The sequence below is a fragment of the Sinocyclocheilus grahami genome, unplaced genomic scaffold (assembly GCF_001515645.1).
Source record: "Sinocyclocheilus grahami isolate Dianchi unplaced genomic scaffold, SAMN03320097.WGS_v1.1 scaffold26.1, whole genome shotgun sequence".
NCBI lineage: Eukaryota > Metazoa > Chordata > Actinopteri > Cypriniformes > Cyprinidae > Sinocyclocheilus > Sinocyclocheilus grahami.
Genome location: NW_015505205.1, coordinates 2,829,332 through 2,847,687, shown reverse-complemented (window position 1 = coordinate 2,847,687; position 18,356 = coordinate 2,829,332). Strand labels below are relative to the sequence as shown.

At 39.2% G+C, this 18,356-nt stretch overlaps 1 protein-coding gene across 9 annotated transcripts in view; it reads right to left on the bottom strand.

Moving 5' to 3' along the window:
* The window catches only part of rbfox3a (RNA binding fox-1 homolog 3a), a 459,476-nt gene that overhangs the window by 31,337 nt on the left and 409,783 nt on the right, over positions 1–18,356 (bottom strand). For 8 of the 9 annotated variants that reach the window (XM_016252017.1, XM_016252014.1, XM_016252026.1 and 5 more), the window contains 4 exons: positions 11,743–11,895; positions 5,446–5,499; positions 2,542–2,634; positions 929–989 (listed from right to left, as the gene is read on the bottom strand). In XM_016252017.1, coding sequence (XP_016107503.1) covers positions 929–989; positions 2,542–2,634; positions 5,446–5,499; positions 11,743–11,895 — 361 coding nt within the window. The remainder of the gene's footprint in view (positions 1–928; positions 990–2,541; positions 2,635–5,445; positions 5,500–11,742; positions 11,896–18,356) is intronic. The other variant, XM_016252007.1, reaches the window with a different exon arrangement.

Here is an 18,356-nt window from a genome sequence, read left to right as displayed (position 1 = left end):
ATTAGATAACAAAATATCAAACCAAGTGGGATTTCCTTTAAAGAACTAAAACATTTCACAAGGAGTTTTTAAAATTATATATATAAAAAAAGATAATTTTATATAATTATTTATAAAAATAAATAATAATGGACCCCACCAAGACCCCTGCGCTGAATGAGCCACCTCTCTACCCTGATCCATATCAGCTAAGCTCTCCCCCTGGAGTTCCCGAACAGCGTAAGAAGAGCTGTAGAGGACGAGATCACTCTTTACATTAAGCCCCTTTATTAGTGGGAAACAAAGTGGACATTACATCATTCATATTATACTTGATGATAGTTTAAAAGAGAAGCCCTAAAAAGAATTAGCAAACTTTAAACTGCATTAGATAACAAAATATCAAACCAAGTGGGATTTCCTTTAAAGAACTAAAACATTTCACAAGGAGTTTTTAAAATTATATATATAAAAAAAGATAATTTTATATAATTATTTATAAAAATAAATAATAATAATAAAAAAAAATAAAGAATTGGGTTATAAATTAAATAAAGAATGAGAATAGCTATTCATAGTTAAATATCAAACCAAATGGGATTTATATTTTAAAGGGCCCACATTTATCAAACAAAACATTTGACAAAAAGATGTTAAAAAAAAACAGTACCAAAAAAATAAAAATATAATTGTATTAAATTATTTATAAAACAATAAATAATTGTGTTTGAAATTAATTAAAAAACATTATAATTATAATTTTTTATAATTATTCATAAAAATATATAGAATTGGGTTTTAAATTATATTTTACATTAGAAATACTGTTAGGGTAAAGCCCTTTTTTGTGCATATGTTGCTTGGTTTGATAATGAAATATTATAAATAGTATAAAATTACATTTGGGGGCACTGAATGTTTTCACGGTAAAAAAAACAAAAGTTCTTACCGTTTGTATATGGGTTGGCCACTTTTTTGTTTGTCATTACTCGTGCCGTTGCATTATTTACCTGTGAAGAATAAGTAGACATAAGAAGCAAAACCCAAATCAAAACACATAAAGAATACAGGCACATATGCCACAGGCATGAGTGTGACAAAAATCTGGTTCATGCTTCTCGGTAAAAAGTAAAAAAAAAAACAACATTCACATGCTCTAATTATCAGTTGAAAAATTATGAGATGCTAAAAATGAAAGCGATCCATCAAGCTCTGATCTTCTGTTTTCCTGCTGGATGTAGGATCTAATCCAGGCTGTTTGTAGAAGAGCTGGATGATGACATCTGGTTCAACATGTAATGAAACAGAGCAACTCTGGAAATGGGCTTTAATGAAACCCAGAGTATATTGGAATTCCCCACTAGCCAAGCTGAGGGAGCTTCCTTGAGGCCTTCTACGCAATTTAATCTGCCACATTGTCTAGACAGTTCTACATATTCCCAGACACTACAATCCTGGGGCGGCGGCTTCATGAGCACTAAATTTAACCTCAGGAAGGAGGAGTCATATTGTACAAGCTCTTCAGGTTACACATAAAAACAGAAAATGAATGAAATCAGAACACTTATGGCAGCTGGTTTATTTGCACTTGCACATGCACTGTAGCTGAACCAGCCTGAAAAAAATCTATATATTTTTTTGAGCTACATGAAACCGTTGTTGATTTTATTATATCATTAACATATAATCTTCACAGAGCTTTCGGCCTTCAAGTAAATAGAAGCTGCACTTGCATGCCTGCTGCCTACACAGAAAATATCCACTCAGGGATGTTACCAAGATGGCCGTCGAGTGAACTGATTTGCCTTAAAGGGGCTTTAGTAACACACAGCAAAGCCAAGCAGCTTGTTGGGAGACGCCAAAGGAATTTAAACATGGCCGCTGGCAACAGAAGCCATGTTAGTATTTCACCCTCATGCTAATTAGCGTTAATAGCTTTCCGTTCCACAGGGCCCATGGAGGTCATTTAGCTTGAAGAAACAACTGGCCTCGACTCTCCCTTGATATATAGGTTTAGGTATTGTTTGTGCATTACATGAATTATCTTAATTGTCCTATAGAAAATCTTAACAGCCCTGTGGAGAAGAGGGGAAAAAAGAGAAAAAAAGACTGTGTCCTCAAGCAAGACATGTGAAAGAAGAAATAAACCTCGGCTGTTTGGGATAAACAAGTGGGATTTAAAGTTACGCTGACAGGCCTTTGATATCTCGAGATGAAAATAAAATGTATATTTTTAGAGATGGAGCATCGGTTAACACACTGTAAGTGATGATAAAAAGTTCAAAAGCTTCTTTAAATACAGTTGCACATACACATCAAAGCAAAAAAGAATAAAATCTGATGGCATGCACATCAAACACACACATACACAATAATTATCACATATGTCACAAGTAATACTTATCCACAAAACCAAAGACACATGAAACATGCAGCATGCACACAGCGAGTGAGCGTTTGGGATGCAATGAGAGGGCGCAAGCATGTTCCATTAAACCGATAGTGCTTATGTTCTCATGGGATGGGGATGGTGAGGTATTGATAGTTAGATTAAGAAAGCACCTCAATTTTGCGTCCCTCTACGATTGTACCGTTTAATTTCTCCCGTGCGCGGTCTGCGTCTATGCTTGTTTCAAAAGTTACAAAACCAAAACCCTGAGATGATGTGATCATAGAGGATTCCCAATAGAGGATGAAAGGGTGGTTGAAGATATTTGAATGGGCAACAAATAAGAGTGAGCGTGAAAAGAAGAAAGAGGAAAGAAGAGAAAGAGGTCATAGTCAGCAGGGTTGCAACTGCTATCCATTAGTAAGAGGTGAAATTAGGACATTAGGGTAGGGCTGCACGATAATGGTTAAATGGTTAATCACGATTATTTTGCACAAATATATTATGATGGTTTTTAAATACAATTATTATTGTTTAATTCATTTTTTTTTATACATTTCATCAGAATTAATGCAATTTTACAAAAGCACAATTTATTTATATATTTTGCTTGCAGATTTAGTCACAGCAAACAACTGCATGAAAGAAATCATACTGATTGTATAACACTTGTTTGAGGAGATCAATAAATTACAAATGACATGTTTGCAGTTTTCAGCTCGCCATTGCTTTTTCCGTAATGACAGAGAGCACATGGTTGCCAGTTTTGGAAGATCAAGGCAACCACTGGTCAGAAAATGTATCGATTTCTGAAAAACAATATCTGATTGGGGGATTTAAATTCTTTAAATCTGGCAACCGCAACCATGTATGCTTCTGAGGGCTTGTTACCAATGCAAGAAAACGCTAATGCCAAATTTAAATCAAATGTTTTCAGGATAAAAAAACAAAGAACAAAAAAACTAAACAACAGCAGGAGAGTATCACAGACGAATGTGCTTAATAAACCGACTAAAGGCAGAAATCATGATCACGATTAAAATACGATTTATCGTGCAGCCCTACTTTAGGGTGAGAGCCACTGGAAAAGAGACAAAGCAATCTAAGATTATAACCAACAATGACATATTCTGCATTTCTTAATATTGAAACATTTGGCATGCATGCATGTGTACATTAGTGCATCTCGCATCTGTCTTGCTGAGTATAAAACTCATTCTTTATAAATTACAGATGTTGCCCTTGTAGTTAAATGATATAAACTAATGTAAGGAATGTTTCCAAGGCCATATAGGAGCTCAGAGGTTTAATGCACACAATCCTGCGCTCTAGCTAGGAAGCGCCTGCTCTGTCCCCACACCCCCACCTCCGCTGTCAGCCATGAGTTATGGCCAACTGCAACCCAAACGCCATATCCGGAATAGCTATTAGGTATGCACAGCAAACAAGAGTGTGGAACAAGCCCTGGTCTTTTAGTTCATACACACTTTGCAAGTACGGCCTAGTAATTGCTTTGGGAGGCCTGTGAGTATTATATGCATACATGTACACTCCATTTCTTGTGTCTGGCATGAATAAAGACCAGCCCAGGAGTCCTTGGCCCGCGAGGAAACAGAAAAATCAAAAAGGAATGGGCCGCAAAATTAATCCTGTTGACATTTTGCGCTACCGTGTTCAACACAGCGCTTGTAGTTTTTCTCTTTTATCATGGATTTAATTAGCTTACACAGCTAGAAAGCTGAGCCACTATCTTATAAATAACACTAACATACAGTACTTGGTCTGTTCCATTCCATGTCTACAGAGGCAGTATAGTAAGGGATCATAGGTGCAGAGGCTGCTCCAAAAGGCAGGCAACCTAATTATGATGCTTGCTAAGATACCTTGTTTTTGGACAAATTTTAAGTCAGCATATTAAATAGATTTTATATAAATGTAAATATACATAAATAAATAATTGTTTCAATAAATATAAAAACGCTGCACATATAATTATAATTATATAATTCAAATATTTGATATTATTAGAAATAGCATGTTCTTAAAAATATATTAAATATAAATATATAATACATATTATTTTGAATACATTTTAATTTGTAATATTTTATAATATATTTGTAATATTTTATTTTAATATTTTATTTGGTAAAATTTCATATAAAGAATAAATATATTTATAATCAAAACTGCTATTGTATACATATACATCAAATTTAAATTGAATAAGTATATATATATATATATATATATATATATATACATACAATATGCTAATATTTTATATAAATTTTTTTTAAAACATGTTATTCAATACTGAAAGGAATCAGTAAAATGTACTTTAGTGCATTTAAAAGTTTATTATTTTCCCCAATAATTGAATGTGCAATGCAATTTTATGCATATTATCATATCAACGTGTTAGCTTTGTAACATGCTAATGCCAAACTCTACTGGAATCCATTGTGAATCAAGCCTCCCTATGTAGGCAGTTCACTAGATTTTGAAACAGAGCCACTGCGTAGGAATTCAAAAGGCCAGCGGGAAACAGGTTATTTGTGAACGATCGGCTGATCTTATAATGCGCGTTGCTTAGGTTGAGTACACTGTGACGGTTTGTTCCAGCAGATTCACCCCTGTGAATCACCTAGGAGGAGGTGAGAGGAGTTCTCCTAAGCAAAATGTCACCCTCCTTTGAGACCAGCAGTGCTGTATGGAAGAATGGCTATATATAACCCGTTTTCTAGCGCAAGACTGGAGACTTAAACAGCTGAATCTTATTACAGTGGGACAGCTCTAAGAGCAGAATCACTGCATGTTGGTCAGACGTTCACTTCTCTGAATTATATAACCGGGCAAGTTGACTCGTACTCAGCTGAAACCGCTCAGTTGTCTCTTGGCGTAGCTACCTTTCCAAAACGAGTCTCGGCTCAGTGTGAGCGAGTGTGAGAGTGTGACGTTTGAGTCACTTTGCGGCTGTGTAAGAGCTGTAATTATTCGGCTCATGAAGGGAAGAGGAGACCTGTGGGGAGGAAGAAGTATGAAGTGACAAAGAACTGCTCTTCCAGCTGACTTACCTTAGAGCCCCGCTCGTTAAAAATAATTTCCACATCCAAAATTTTCCCAAATTGCTGTGGCGAGAAAAGGAGATGGGGAGGAAAAAAAGAAAAGAGGAGAGACAGGGGAGAAAGAAAGAAAGACAGAGAGGGAGTAATTAGAACTCATCTCTTCTGCAGTTTGTCAGGAAACTTGAACACTTGATTGCACAGGGAGCTAAAATAGTAAACCCACCGCTTTCACTATGATCACGCAAGACAAACTTTCACACATCTCCTTTGCCATGATAGAGAAATGATACTGATGAGCACCACTCATCAGTAATGTGTTACTTTAAAAGTAACACATTACAACATTACTCAGTTTCATAAAACATAAAACATTTATGTTACAGTACAACAATTATGTAGTCTCCCACTACTAAGTTACTTTTGCTACTTTTTCCTAATTCATTCAGGAGCAAAACAAGTGACTATTTCTAAGAGTGAATCAATAAATCATTCATGTATTAGATTTGTTCAAAACACTGATTAATTTAGGAACGAGTAGAGTACTATGTTGTTCCGAATTCAGCATGTCTTTATGAGTAAATGAACCATGTACTCGTTTGATAAAACAAGTGGCTGCTATTATGATGATTTTATGCGATTTTAATGTGATTTATGCAATTTTAACATTAAATCAGTTGAACTGTTCAAAAACACTGATTCAGGAAGGAAATGTGACTCTTTTTATAAGCGAGTAAATGAATCACTCATTCGACTAGTTCAAAACAATCATTCACTCAACTGATTTACTCAATAAGACTGATTAATTCAGAAAATATTAACTTTACATGACACACAAAAACTACAAATACATTTTATATATTTCAAAAAGTAACTCAGATCCTATGATGTAAATTTAATTGAGCTGCCTAACCAATTGTACTACATGAAGCTCTCGGCTGGGTCGGGATTCTGGGAAAGAGCAGGACATACTGCTGATGGGAGCAAACTTCAAAAGATCACAGCGGCACCCTGCTGTGTATGCACCAGTGCTCTTAATGACACGATATGGCTTGTTATTTTCTGTGGTGTTTTTGACTGATAAAAGCTGGTCGAAGCCACGGGAGAGGGTATTTCTGGCTTGACTTAACACCAAATGCCCGACTCAATTAAAAAAAGGATAATTGGATATAGAGCAGCCATCATCGGCGATGATAAACCATATATTTGTTTATTATCTCAGTGACGAATACCATCCTCGTAATTACCTGTCACTTCAGTTATTATTTTCCAGCTATTTGCGCTCCGTTCTGTGGTTTTATCTGATTGTCATTCTCACGGCCCTCTGAAACGCCCAATCTCTCATTTTTATTCTTTAATTAGCATTAGCCATGAGGCATTGACCACTCCCTCTGAGATACAGCTTTTTCTGGAAGCTTCTTTCAGACACATATGGATTTGCAGCCTGGTTGCCCTTCGAGGAAAGAAGCTTAAACTTTATTGGCCTTTGACTGAATGCCGCTCATACCTGCGGCCAAAAGGTGAACCCTGAAGAAACAGCGGCCTGATTAGAGGTGATAAACACCACCCTCGCTGCACAAAACACACGTTAACCTCGCCTTATGCTAATCAGGATCCTCCACAACGAGACCTTGAATCAAGCAGGTTTATTTCAATAAATAAATAAACATGCCAGCGCATGCCAACGCAAGGTCACCGCTGCTCTAGCCGAAGGAGGAGACAGCTTCTTTAAGAAGTAATTTGGAACAGGCCTGAATAATTGGTTAGATGGAAGCAGGAGGCTCCAGGGTGCACCGCTATAAATGTGCCAGTAAGCATGACTGTATATATGAAAGTGTAGGACAGCAATTAGAGCAACCGCACAAAGTGACACATGTGATAAAGGTTCTGTTTGCATTTCTCTCTTCCACTTTGGCGGCCGCTGGAGAGGAGTGACGGCCAGCCCGCAGCTCCCCTGAGGGTTAACGGTGCTTAAGCGTTCCATTTAACGTGGCCGGCTTTGGAGATTATTACGGAACGCAGCGGAATGAAAGCAAAACCTTAAGTTCCCCTAATGGGAGGAATGAAAGCAGGTTTTAATTGCTGTCTAAAATGGCTGTATTATTTCATTAAAACTAATTACCCTGTCAAGCAGGCTGCATCGGCTTCATTTCAGCACAACAGGGGAGAAATGGGCCTTCCAGGCACCTACGGCTCAATGGGATTGATCGAGTGCCCGGGTCACTAATAAGGTTAAGAAGAGCCGCCTTTCATCCGCCCAGCCATGGGGAGAACCCGAGGCGGACTGTATATGTACATGTTTGCGGCGAGGAGGAGGCTGAGCATGCCGCTCTGATCTCAAACGGGGGGGAAAAAAAGTGACGCATCGCAGTTCATTTCGGCCAGCTGTTGCTTGATCTACCGCGCTTGTTTTTTTCCAGCCCAATTCAAATTCCGCAGCCAAACCCAAACAGCTGCTACTTGACACGATTCCCTCCATTTGTTCAAATTAAGATGCTTTTTTTCCTCCCGCCATAGCCGGAATCAAATGCCGACATTTGCATCTCAGCGTGAACCTGCTCACGACTGCAGACGATTCGCTCTAAACAAAGTCTGCGGACGCTAATGGTTTCAACCCACCGTAATGGGCTTATGGTATTGCTGAAATATTTCCCAGGGTAGTCATCCATGGGAAAACCAAACTAATCACAGCTAGTCACCATAGGCCCCATCATTGTCACTGCCTTGCAGCAGAGAGCTTTAATAAGAGTGTAGGCCTACACAAAATTAGGATCAATGGGAGACCGCAGTGCGAGACTACTGGTAGTCTACACACTTGATAGGTTGGGAAAACGCTTCACGGGAATTGTTTGAAGCGAGTCAGCTTTGCTGTGAAAACGGAGGAAGAGTAGTTTAAAAAGTGAGTCAGTAGTGTGACATTAAGATGGTTTTGTTTGGAAATTAAGCAGGTATAATTATAAACCCATTACGAAACCATATGGGGCTTCTGCTCTTGTTTGAGATTCTAGGTAAACCTCTGCAGTCCCTTGGGTGATCAATATTTTAGAAGATTCAAACCTCTAAGGGAAATACCGAGGGGAATAACGGTCTATTAATTCAGAATAACAAGGTACCTGTTTTAATCTAACACTAACTTTCCCCAGAGCTGGGGGGCATTTTTATTGCTAGTATATACATATGCACTGAAGTGTAGGATCGCTCAAATCAGTGCAGAGGAGTATTTTGGGAGGAGTCGCACAATTTTGCAGCCTCTGTGTGGAATTGTCATGGTGGTGCTTTAAAACCAATTTCATACACTAGCATTAAATCCACATACTCATCTGTATAATTGCTTTGGATGTCTTTTTCTAATTATAAAATGAGGCTCAAATAAGGTTGGGTAATAGAGCTTTTTAATCGTCGCTCTTTGTTTGACTACAGCCCAAGCCAGTGTACTCGAATGAGGAAAAAGACTTGTAAAATTGCAGTTCTCATAATCAGCTATTCCAAATTGAATTTCCATCTTGCTAAATTGAGAAATCAGAAATGGTTTAGAAAGTTGAGTTAAAAGTGAGTGTGATCTGTGACTGTTTATCTACCATAATCAAAAGAATTAACATTGAAAGATACAAGTCATTCATTTGAAGGTTTAATTTAAAATGTACTTCCGTCTCGAGATTATTGTTGACACAATGGGCTCACAATTACATCTCAAACAGTTTGTGTTATTAAAGTTATGTTAAAACAGGTACCTTGTATATCCTTCTGCCATATTTGTTATATTTTTATATCATTTAGATCTATTATTTATATCTTTTTAATATCTACATTAGATATCAATTTGATCAAAAATACACTATTACTAATATACAATTTAAAAATAAAATTTTCTAATACTAATATTGTGTAATATTATTACAAATTAAAATAACTGTTTTCTATTTTAATATATATCAACACTGTCATTTATTTCTGTATAAATAAATAAATAAAATATATATATTTTTTTGAGAACTATAAAAATGGGGAGAAGCCAAAGGTTTTCGGGTAGCCAGTAAACCCCTTGAGTAAGTGCTTAAGGAGTTTGAAACCATCAGTAGATGGAAATCTTCTCCCCTTGTGCTTCAGTCACTGCTCTTAGACTTGCCTTTTCTCACATTTTTTGGGACTTTAGAGGTGCGCAGCGCTTGTCCATCCCATCCTCTCCCACTAGTCTATCTATGGCACGGTATAATTGCACCCCTGGGTCCCTGAGAGACTTCACAGCAAGTTGCAGCAGTCTCTTCAGACAAACATACACAACATACACACACTTGGTCACACATGTGCCTGTTTTCACATCGGAGCTGTCAGCCAACACAAACCTAATGAGGATAAACTTCTAGTTTTTAACCACAGTGAGGAGCGCTATTAATTATGTCTCCACTGGTGGGACCACTGTGTGGCTCTCTGCTCATCACATCAACGCTGGGCAGAACGGGAGAGGAGCAGAGAGGAGAGGACAGCTTCTCTTAGAGAGAACAAAGAGCGTGAGGAACAGATGTTCTCAAGACTCAGCAGTCAGGCTGCACCCAGAGTCCTCCACCAGTTTAAGTATTACTGTTTGCTATACAGTGCCCTTAGTAAACACAGACTCCGGTTTTTAACAAGCTGGGACCAGCAGCGTTTTTTCTCCTCCTTACGCTGCCTGTAGCCTCCAGTAACAAGCTGCCAGTGTTTAACGCCGCTCCCTTGCTGGCTGTTGATAATTCAAAGGTATGCTGGAGTTTAACTGTATGAGTCCTCGAGTCTTAGAAAGACGGGCACAGATGTTTCTTCGGTTAAAGAAAGCTGCGAGTTGTTCATTAGTTTTGTTTTTATTCTAGCCGAGAGTGCTTACATCTAAACGCAGATTGAGGAGCAGTAGCTGTGGATAAAACGCTAAATAATGACCAACCATTACAGAGCCTGATGCTGCTCTCAGTATAACAATACTTTTTTGATTGAATACCCTTGTTTTAAAAAAACAAGTTTTACTGATCCCTTGTCACAAGCTACATATACAAACAAAAACTAATTTAATGCAGTTAAATCAATTAGCACTTTGTCATGCACTTTCTAGGCTTGGAGGGATAAAATGAAAAATAAAATACTTTGGTTATGCTAAAATATTTAGACTATACTCTGACTATGGAGATTTAGTGTCTACAATTTTGTTCACATTATAATATGCTACTTGGTTGTTGAACTGATCTCAGCTTTTTTTTGCATATAATACATTAATATTAGCTTAGAAAAGCCTTCATATGACATTAATTTATAACATTATGAAATGTCTCTGGCTTCTGGTTCCTTAATAATATTAAAGTTTTTTAAGGAGTTTTAAATGTCTCTTTAGAAATGACAAATGCCATGCAACAATTGGCTTTAGCTACACACACACACACACACACACACACACACACACACACACACACCACGCACCAAATGGCTCTAGCTACACACACACACACACACACACACACACACACACACACATATATATATACACACACACTGCCGTTCAAAAGTTTGGGATCAGTAAGATTTTTTATGTTTTTAAAGAAGTTCCTTCTGCTCATCAAGGCTTTATAAAAAATACAGAAAAATAATCCCAAACTTTTGAATGGCAGGGTATATATACATATATATATATATATATATACACAGTATACATACAGGGTGCGATTTGTGAAAAAAGCAGGGGATGCTTTTGAAAACTTTTTTCTCTGAAATGTATTAATACGACGGAAACTGTATTTAACGTGATCCCAATCTATTAAAAACATTGTAAGTTAGGCCTATTAATTGCAAAGATTTCATTTCCACGGTTATTCAAGCAACAAATAAATTATATAGAGAAAGCAAGCAAAGAACACAGCATCAACGGAGCTTTATGAAACTCTGAATCAGTTAAACCATTGAGTCGCAAAATGTTTCGAATTGCTCCAATCGGATCGCGTATTGTGAATGATTTGATTTGGGGGGGGGAGATGTGAAATTGAAAATTGAATTGAATTGAAAATTGAATTCCCCAGTTTTCATTTGTTAAAAAAAGTCTCATAAAATGTATTTGTTTGGGAATCAGACTACACTGGCCACACTAGGTAACTCAATTAAAATGTTAAATTGGGTTTAGTCCTAGTTTAGTCATTTAGAGGAGACAAAAACAGACTACAACTACAGTATCTAAACAGGTTTTGGACTGTTGCACATAAGATCAATGTCCTTGTCAGAGTTGAAACAGGATTGATAATCAGGCCTTCCTCTGAGATACAACCTGCTGTCATCTGGCCGAGGCCTGAGACTCACCCCGAACATTTGCCGGAGGTCTGGGTCACGGAAGCGGAAGGGAATGTTGGAGACGTGTAACCGTTTGGGCTGCTGCTTCTCCGAAGAGTCTGAGGGCTGTAGCTGGAGTTGAAGCTGCTGAGAGCCGTCTGTCTGCACCACATCGTCCGCTTGCTGAAAGACACACAAGCATAGCCATGTTAGTTCCTACCTCAAATGTCGTCACGACCTGGAAAAAGTGCAGCAGGCAACGGTTACGGGGCGGTGAGGGGGTGGGTGAGCAGGGGGAGATCAGGGCATGCTGGTGGCATATTACAAATTCCCTCTACTCTGCCAACATTTGTATGTGGCGGTGAAGATTAAGGAAGCTGTCAGGAAGTGTGGATACCGATTTAAGAAAAAAAAAAAACCTCTGACATGGGAAGACCAGAGAATGCATTTACTGAGCAGCCGCCTATAAAGACCTGAGGGAGAATGGGAGAGGGAGAGAGAAAGTAAGCGTAAAGATGGTGTGCTCATCTGTCCATCATGTGGAGGAAATGGTAGTGACACAGCTGTGCTCAAGGATGGACTGCTGTCCATGACGCACATTCATCTTTCACCTCACAAGCCCTGACGCTACAGCCTTCATCCCATTCTCACTATTACTCTCGCTGTTCTCTGAGCTTCATAAGACCTCTTCTGACCAGACTCCGACCAGACGCCCTGTCACGCATTGGTGTGCAAAAACTACAGTGGTGTTTCTTATAGAACTCAACCAATATTTCTTTTTTTTTACAGCCAGTATTAATTATTAAACATTATTGTAAGTATCCAAGATGAGAACAATTTTTTAGCTGTCTAAATTTTTTTGCTTTTTTGATAATAAAAAACTAAATATTCTATACACCGTGTCAATAAAAACTAACTATGCATTGTTGATTTAATACAAAAATATTATTTAAATAAATAAGTATATTACAATATTATTATGATAAAATAATATTTACATTATATAAAATACATATATTCATAATATTATGATTATATTATTATTTATTTTTCATTTACAATAACACGTTTTTGTTTTGCATTTTCTGAGCAGATTTCAGAAAAAAAAAATCTGTGGTGTGGATTGTACATACTACACTGAATGTACTCAGAGCTGGAAAATAACCAAAATGTGATAAAATATTTAATAAACACATTTAAGTAGAAAAGTGTGAATAATATCAGTGAAAATATCTGTTTATCTACACCTATGTATATTCAATCACATCAAATATTATGAAACAATACAGAAAGAAATAATAAATCAATATCTATAAAGAAAAATATTATCTAACAAAATGCTCTTGAGGGAGGATCAGGTTAGTGCATAACTGAATTAATAATTAATCCAGACGTGATGCAATGGCTGGCAGATGCAGAAGACTCCTCTGCGTTTAAGAGTTTGTCTTGTTTTTCAGCTATTGTGTGCAGACATGTTCAGTGAAGGAAAAAGCATGGTGAGCGCAGCACCAGAGCGGCAGCCCTTCATGTACATAACGAATTAGAAGAACATGGGAGCACAGATGAAGAGATGATGTCAGCTAAACTTCCCCCAGCTTAGCAGGATCAATGAGAAAGAAGTGCTGAAGGCAGCTACATTTGGCTGGGCCCATAGACAGCTGAATTCTAGAGCACACTCACACTGTAGAGAGAGAAAGAGAGAGAAAGAGAAAGAAAGAAAGAAAGAAATTTGCTCTGTGTTTGCTAGGGTGTCTTGTCGGTTGCTAGGTGCTTTCTTTTTAGCCTAAAACAGTACAATCCACAGTCTTTATGATATTCTCATAGTTACAAATGGCTTGGGGGTTCTTCAGTGTAAGACTATAGGGTATTTTTGCCTATGTTATCATCTGTAAGGTGAAAATTTATCTGAAAAATGTCAAGTGCATTAAAAGTAAAGCAAAAGTAAAGTTGCATGATTTGAGGCATCATTCAGGTCCGCAGCACAAACAGTGAATAACAAGTTAATAATAAAATGTCGTAAATATTGTATGAACAACAGTAGAAGACTTAAATACTTAAAAAGGACTGGAAGTCAATGGAGTATAAACAGCCTGAAAGCTGACACGCTAGATATAGTGAAATGGTTAAGTTTTTGGATCTTATTACGCTTTCAATAGTCAGAAAAGCCTAAAACAAGCTTACACTTTTCACGCATAAAATGAGCACTAAAGTGAATTCTGAAGATTAAAAACTGAAGCTGAAAATCAAAACTTTCTCACACATGATTTCTGTGCATCCCTATTGAATTGATTTTTCAATCATTTTTGATAGTATTGAGATTTATCTGTACATTCCAAGCGTGTTTTCTTGTATTTCATGTACATAGTTAATTATAATAAGTGGGCTGGACAAATTCCCCCTCATTAGGCACAAAACACACAAGAGATATGAATCATAGAAGATGGCAATATATCATGTATTAGGTAATGAAGATATAATGAGATATCTATCACTCCATCCCTTTTCGCTCGCACCCTGACAGAGAAAAATAGAGGAAAAAGGTGAAGTAAATGCAATTATGTAGACACAGCTAAGAACATAATACCAACTCAAATGCAAAAGATTTGGACCTGGAAGGCATTCATTTTTTCACTCATTACAGAGAGAAGGTGAAAAATGGCATGATAAAATATCAGCTGAAATGAGATTTTAAAGTTTAACTCGCTGAACAAAACCATTATTGCAGAGGACATATGTCTTTACAGGGGAAATTACACCAGTAACATGACAGAAGCGACTTTACATTTCTATGGGTTTCAAAGATGTATCTTTTTTTGCAATTAACATAAAGATATAATAAACCATGCAGACAAGCATCTTCTGTGCTTATCTGATATTTATTCAAGCAACCTTACTGAAAGAAAGCTCTACCAAAGGCAATTTTTAGGGGAAACAAACATAAACCCAAGAGTAAAAATATTGATGTTGTTTTGAAAAATGTCTCTGTGTTTATTTTGTCCATATATTTGGTCCAATGTTGTTTTGGCACTGTATGGACAAAAACAATAAAATATTGTTTAAAGTGTATGCTTTAAAGAAGAAAGAAAGTCATACAGGTCTGAAATGCTTAATTGATAACAGAATATTAATTTCTAGATGAAATGTCCCTTTAAACGTGTGTTTAAAAAGCCCCTTTGTGTATAAAAATCCCTATAGATGATTACACTAAATGTTGTGTATAGACAATGCTAAACATACACCCTTCACACGGTCAGTAATCAATAACCAGTTTTATTTGAGAACGATGAAGGGAAGTTTGAACTTTCGCTACAGGTTAGACAGTATAACAACGGCGAAACCTCTGAACCATTAAATGTCGAGGGTCACCAACTTCTGCTTTTTCCATCTGACAACTTCCTCATCTTCTCTAATGCACAGTCTCTCCCAATGGGCCCTCCGGGGTCTCTGTGAGAGGACACCGTGTTTACCAGCACATTGGCACTATCAATCATCGTAGCGATGTAGACAGTCAAGCCCTGTTAAGATAAAGCACACGGGTCGGCTCTGGATCCACACAGCCTGTCGTTCTGCCCCTTGTGTATGCCGCCTGAGGTCGGCGAGCAGCCGAGGCCCGTAGCCCCTGCCTGATGGTGGTAGATGGAAAGCCGAGCAGATGGATGGGCAAGCGGAGGTGCAATTACCCCCTGGTGCCCCCTCTCCCTGGGCTGCACCTCTTCCCGCTCCCTCATCCTCATCCATCACTCCGGTGCCATCGGTCATTCACATGCTCTGTCTGCAGTCGCTCTGGAGAGAGCCGCGCTATCTATCATGTCTAACAGGTGAGTGGTGCGATGGCGCGGACTCGCCCATTACCAACCGGCGGAGCGTAGCCTCTGAGAGCCTCCAATTCCTCGCTCTGCCCAACGAAGTGCTGGAGAGAAGGATGAGGGCTTTGATTTGCTTGCTTTATGGGAACACGTATTGACTAGGTCCTCTCAGATGTAAGTCATCATGTAGCGACGCGGCGCAGCGAGTAGCGGACAGTGATAAAAATGAAGAGAAATCGTAGGGCTGCTTCGCATTCGTCCTGCGCGCTTTGCTTAAAAAGAGGACAATTGTTCCGCCATAACAAGCGCTTTGTAAAACACACGGTCCGGCTCGCTCGCTTGCTCTCGACTAGAACGATATAATCTCTCTGTCTTTATTCGGAGCACTTCCCCTGCTCTTGAGCGAGGCGGCTTGGAGTGCTCTTCTCTGGAGGAGTTGACACCAGGCCAGGAGAGGGAGAGGAGAGGTAAGCGTTCGAGACTCCGCACTCCAGGTTTGGATCTAATTATCTCATCGTCACCGCTAAGCAGCCATCTACAGGGGGTTTGTCTGCGCAATTTGCCTTTTAATTTGTGTTAATTGCATGTTAATTATATTGCAGCTAGCATGGGCTGCATCTGTCTCTTTCAGAGACAAGGTTTCAGAGGGCTTTGCGTTCCCAAGTTCCACAGACGAGGTGAAAAGTAATTAAAAGTGTTCGGTGTTCGAGGTGGAGGCAAACTCCCCGCTCGCTCGGGTTGCCAGGTCGTCCTTTTGAAAAAAATGTTTCAGTGTTTATTTTGTCCATACAATTAAAGTCAATGGGGTTCAATTAAAATATTTAAAATGTGTGCTTTAAAGAAGAAATAAGGTCATACAGGTCTGGAATGCATATGAGTAAATGATGACAGAATATTAATTTTTGGGTGAAATATCCTTTATGGGTAGGAGTGAAGGTTCTCGCTCTTAAAATGTACATTTACTCTAATTTAAAAAAGCACCTTTGTGCATAAAAGAGACACCTCTGTGTCTTAGTTGGGAACAATGAAGGCAAGTTTGAACTCTTGCTACAGGTTATTCAGTATAACAACAATGAATCCCTATGAACCATTAAATGTCGAGGGTCACCAACTTCTGCTTTTTCCATCTGACAACTTCCTCATCTTCTCTAATGCACAGTCTCTCCCAATGGGCTCTCCGGGGTCTCTGTGAGAGGACACCGTGTTTACCAGCACATTGGCACTATCAATCATCGTAGCGATGTAGACAGTCAAGCCCTGTTAAGATAAAGCACACGGGTCGGCTCTGGATCCACACAGCCTGTCGTTCTGCCCCTTGTGTATGCCGCCTGAGGTCGGCGAGCAGCCGAGGCCCGTAGCCCCTGCCTGATGGTGGTAGATGGAAAGCCGAGCAGATGGATGGGCAAGCGGAGGTGCAATTACCCCCTGGTGCCCCCTCTCCCTGGGCTGCACCTCTTCCCGCTCCCTCATCCTCATCCATCACTCCGGTGCCATCGGTCATTCACATGCTCTGTCTGCAGTCGCTCTGGAGAGAGCCGCGCTATCTATCATGTCTAACAGGTGAGTGGTGCGATGGCGCGGACTCGCCCATTACCAACCGGCGGAGCGTAGCCTCTGAGAGCCTCCAATTCCTCGCTCTGCCCAACGAAGTGCTGGAGAGAAGGATGAGGGCTTTGATTTGCTTGCTTTATGGGAACACGTATTGACTAGGTCCTCTCAGATGTAAGTCATCATGTAGCGACGCGGCGCAGCGAGTAGCGGACAGTGATAAAAATGAAGAGAAATCGTAGGGCTGCTTCGCATTCGTCCTGCGCGCTTTGCTTAAAAAGAGGACAATTGTTCCGCCATAACAAGCGCTTTGTAAAACACACGGTCCGGCTCGCTCGCTTGCTCTCGACTAGAACGATATAATCTCTCTGTCTTTATTCGGAGCACTTCCCCTGCTCTTGAGCGAGGCGGCTTGGAGTGCTCTTCTCTGGAGGAGTTGACACCAGGCCAGGAGAGGGAGAGGAGAGGTAAGCGTTCGAGACTCCGCACTCCAGGTTTGGATCTAATTATCTCATCGTCACCGCTAAGCAGCCATCTACAGGGGGTTTGTCTGCGCAATTTGCCTTTTAATTTGTGTTAATTGCATGTTAATTATATTGCAGCTAGCATGGGCTGCATCTGTCTCTTTCAGAGACAAGGTTTCAGAGGGCTTTGCGTTCCCAAGTTCCACAGACGAGGTGAAAAGTAATTAAAAGTGTTCGGTGTTCGAGGTGGAGGCAAACTCCCCGCTCGCTCAGGTTGCCAGGTCGTCCTCCGGAGGACGTCGCGAGATGTTTAGGAGGAGGATTTGATGTCTTTCTTGTACTTGCACACGAACTATGACCCTCTCTCCAGCACTCCGTTTACCAGGATGACAACGGGGAGGAGCTAAGCAACCTGCATTAGAGTTCCAGAATGTGGATCCTGCCAAAAAAGCTAACAGTAAATCCATACGGGAGGATTTTATGGTCAGCTAAGAAGAGCTCCCCAAATTAACCCCAAGTAGGTATACTACTCCCTCTAAAGGTTTATGACAGCCAATTACCACAACTGAAGTCAGGAGTAACAATGTTCCGTTTGCCAGGGTCTGGGATTAAATATGCCAAATAATTTAGTGAATGACAAATGTGGACTATTTATCACTCTGACATACTCTGTCCAGCATTTTTCCAGTAAACATGCATCATATCAATTTTAAATTGAATGTTACTACATGCAACCTGAAAAGAAATGCTAACTCAACTAAAAGAAAAGTTTTCAGAGTATCTGCTGAAAATTTGAAAGAAAAATATATACAATGTATTTTTAGGG